Below are 2,177 nucleotides of genomic sequence, written 5' to 3'. Positions count from 1 at the left end.
TTAAAGGCAACTCACCTACTCTATACACAGTCCCCGAGATAAATTGCAACAGGTTTTCTACAAGAAAAGTAACTGTTCTCCCATTGTGAAATACAGCAGAAAGAATATCCAGCTGCACTCCAGGTCCTGAAATTGCAAGAGTCTGTACCAGTTTAAGTTTCCTGGACTATCTGTGTAGAGGATGATTTACATGAATACCTCCTATGAGTATGACTGGACTCTAATTCGCCTATGGCTAACCAAGGGGAAACCAGACACCCAGCCAGCTAGCTGCTCTAACACAGACATGACGCTGGCTAGCCTTTTATGGGGTGGGGGATTTTGTTTCCACTGTCAAATTTATAGTCTATAAGTTAAAATGTATAAACTTTAAATTAGCAGACATCTTACCTGCTCTTGGGTGCAGTTAAGGGGATGACCCAAAACATACTAACAAAAAGCTCCCACCAAAAAACCCCCAAACAAACCCCAGGTGTGGGGTGATTGGTCTTAATCAGTGTTGGTTATGCTGACCTCTTGCAAAATGACAGGCAAAGTCATACTTGTTTTTACATTTGCAACCACATATGTTACATTGAAAAGGGTTTTCGTATCCGTGACATCCCATGTGAATAGTGTACAGTATATTGTCAGCAAAATACATGTCACAGTGCTGGCAGTGGTGCAGAAACTGGGGGTCCTGGGCCGGCAGGGTCGAGACTGGCGTGCTGGGCTGGCTGTTTCCCAAGCTAGGAGTACTCGTGTGGGCACTTGGTTCACTGCTGGGCCCTGCCACTGGGCTGTAGTTCCTCTGACCGTGTGCCAGCCGAGGGTCGGGGCTGGTGGGCGAGGCGCTCTGAGGAATGCTTGCCGACGCGGCAGAAACAACGGCCTGGGCAGAGGGCTGCTGAATCATGAAAGGCTTTTCGTCGGGGCAGGGCACTGCATCGGGGGATGCGGGGTTTGGGTTTTCAGGAGGCAGGCTGGACAACTGTCCTGCTAGAGTCGAGAGCTGATTTAAAGGGTTGTCCACTATGAGTTCTTGGGGGTCCCTTGGGAGGCCCCCCGTGGGTGTGGTTTTCACCATGCTCTCATAGGCGTCCATCTGAAGGTGTGGGATTTCGTGGGTGAAGTCGTTAAGATAGTCGGGTTTGTGGACCACCATGGAGGGCGGGCTCAGGTTGATCAGGGCTCTTCTGCTATAGCTCAGGTTGCCGGTCTTTTTCTGTAAAAAACCCCCCATCTTCCTGCTGCTCAGGGAAGACCTGGTACTTGCCGCCATTGGTACCATTTTATGCTTGCGCCTCCGATGGTGGGAGAGGTTGCTCTGGTCGCTGCAGCGGAAGGAACATAATTCACATTTGTACGGCTTTTCGCCAGTGTGGGACCGCATGTGGGCCTCGAGATGGCGCTCATAAGCCGAGGCGAAGGGACATACGTGACACCTATGAGGTTTCTCACCTGTGTGGATTCTAATGTGCTCGATAAGCCGGGCTGTCCCTTTGCAGGCATAGTTGCAGTACCGACACTTGAGCTTCCCATCAAAGGTCCTTTCAAACCCGTCTACTAACACTCCTGAGTTTTCGTCCAGAGAAACTTCAGATGGGTGATAAAGTCCATTTGGATCACCATCTGTTCCCGCTCCCCGTAGAGCCTCCGCTTCTTTGTCCCCGCTAACGGACCCAGAGATCATGTTCACACGATGGGCCTGCTGCGTCAGGTATTCCTGAAAGACTTTCACGAAGTCCAGGGGCTCGGGTTTCTTTTCACCCATCTTGGCTTCCGTTTACAGTTTACAGTTCGTTACACCTCCAGACATTCGCATCGCATCACCCCCACCGCCGGGTTCAACGTCACCGCCGCCATATATTTTAGTCTTGGCTTCCTGCCTGCCTCCTTGCCTCACCCAAGTCTCGCGTGAGCAGATATCCATTTCCAATGGCGTTCGTTGTCTTCAGGGAGTTCAGCGGCTACGGCAGAAAGACTCGGCCATAAGCCAAATTGGCTGCTGTTGTGAGTTGATTCTGACTCATGATAAACTCGTGTGTGACCTCAAAGTAAAACTACTCCATACATTTTTCAATAGCTGTGAATACCCACTGCCTTGCTTCCAAAGTGCCTCTGTGCAATGTGATGGGTCCATTTTAAATAGCCTATCTAGCCGTGGCAGCATAGCATAAGACTGCGCAATGTACTTC

The 2,177-nt window shown here is 50.4% G+C and overlaps 1 protein-coding gene across 1 annotated transcript; it reads right to left on the bottom strand.

Annotated features, from left to right (window-relative positions):
- Window positions 1-465: 465 nt before the first annotated feature.
- Window positions 466-1,753, bottom strand: LOC101638619 (zinc finger protein Pegasus-like). The gene has a single exon (XM_045293009.1). The coding sequence runs from the start codon at window positions 1,751-1,753 to the stop codon at window positions 494-496; it is 1,260 nt and encodes a 419-aa protein (XP_045148944.1). The 3' UTR covers window positions 466-493.
- Window positions 1,754-2,177: the final 424 nt, after the last annotated feature.

The sequence above is a fragment of the Echinops telfairi genome, unplaced genomic scaffold (assembly GCF_000313985.2).
Source record: "Echinops telfairi isolate 266 unplaced genomic scaffold, ASM31398v2 ScPeMD7_655;HRSCAF=1070, whole genome shotgun sequence".
In the NCBI taxonomy this organism is placed as follows: Eukaryota; Metazoa; Chordata; class Mammalia; order Afrosoricida; family Tenrecidae; genus Echinops; species Echinops telfairi.
Note: the sequence above shows the minus strand (reverse complement) of the source record. Positions and strands in the feature narration are given on the sequence as shown.

Coding starts and splice junctions, on each gene's coding strand:
- LOC101638619 (XM_045293009.1), bottom strand. CDS start 1,753: ATGGGTGAAAAGAAACCCGAGCCCCTGGACTTCGTGAAAGTCTTTCAG.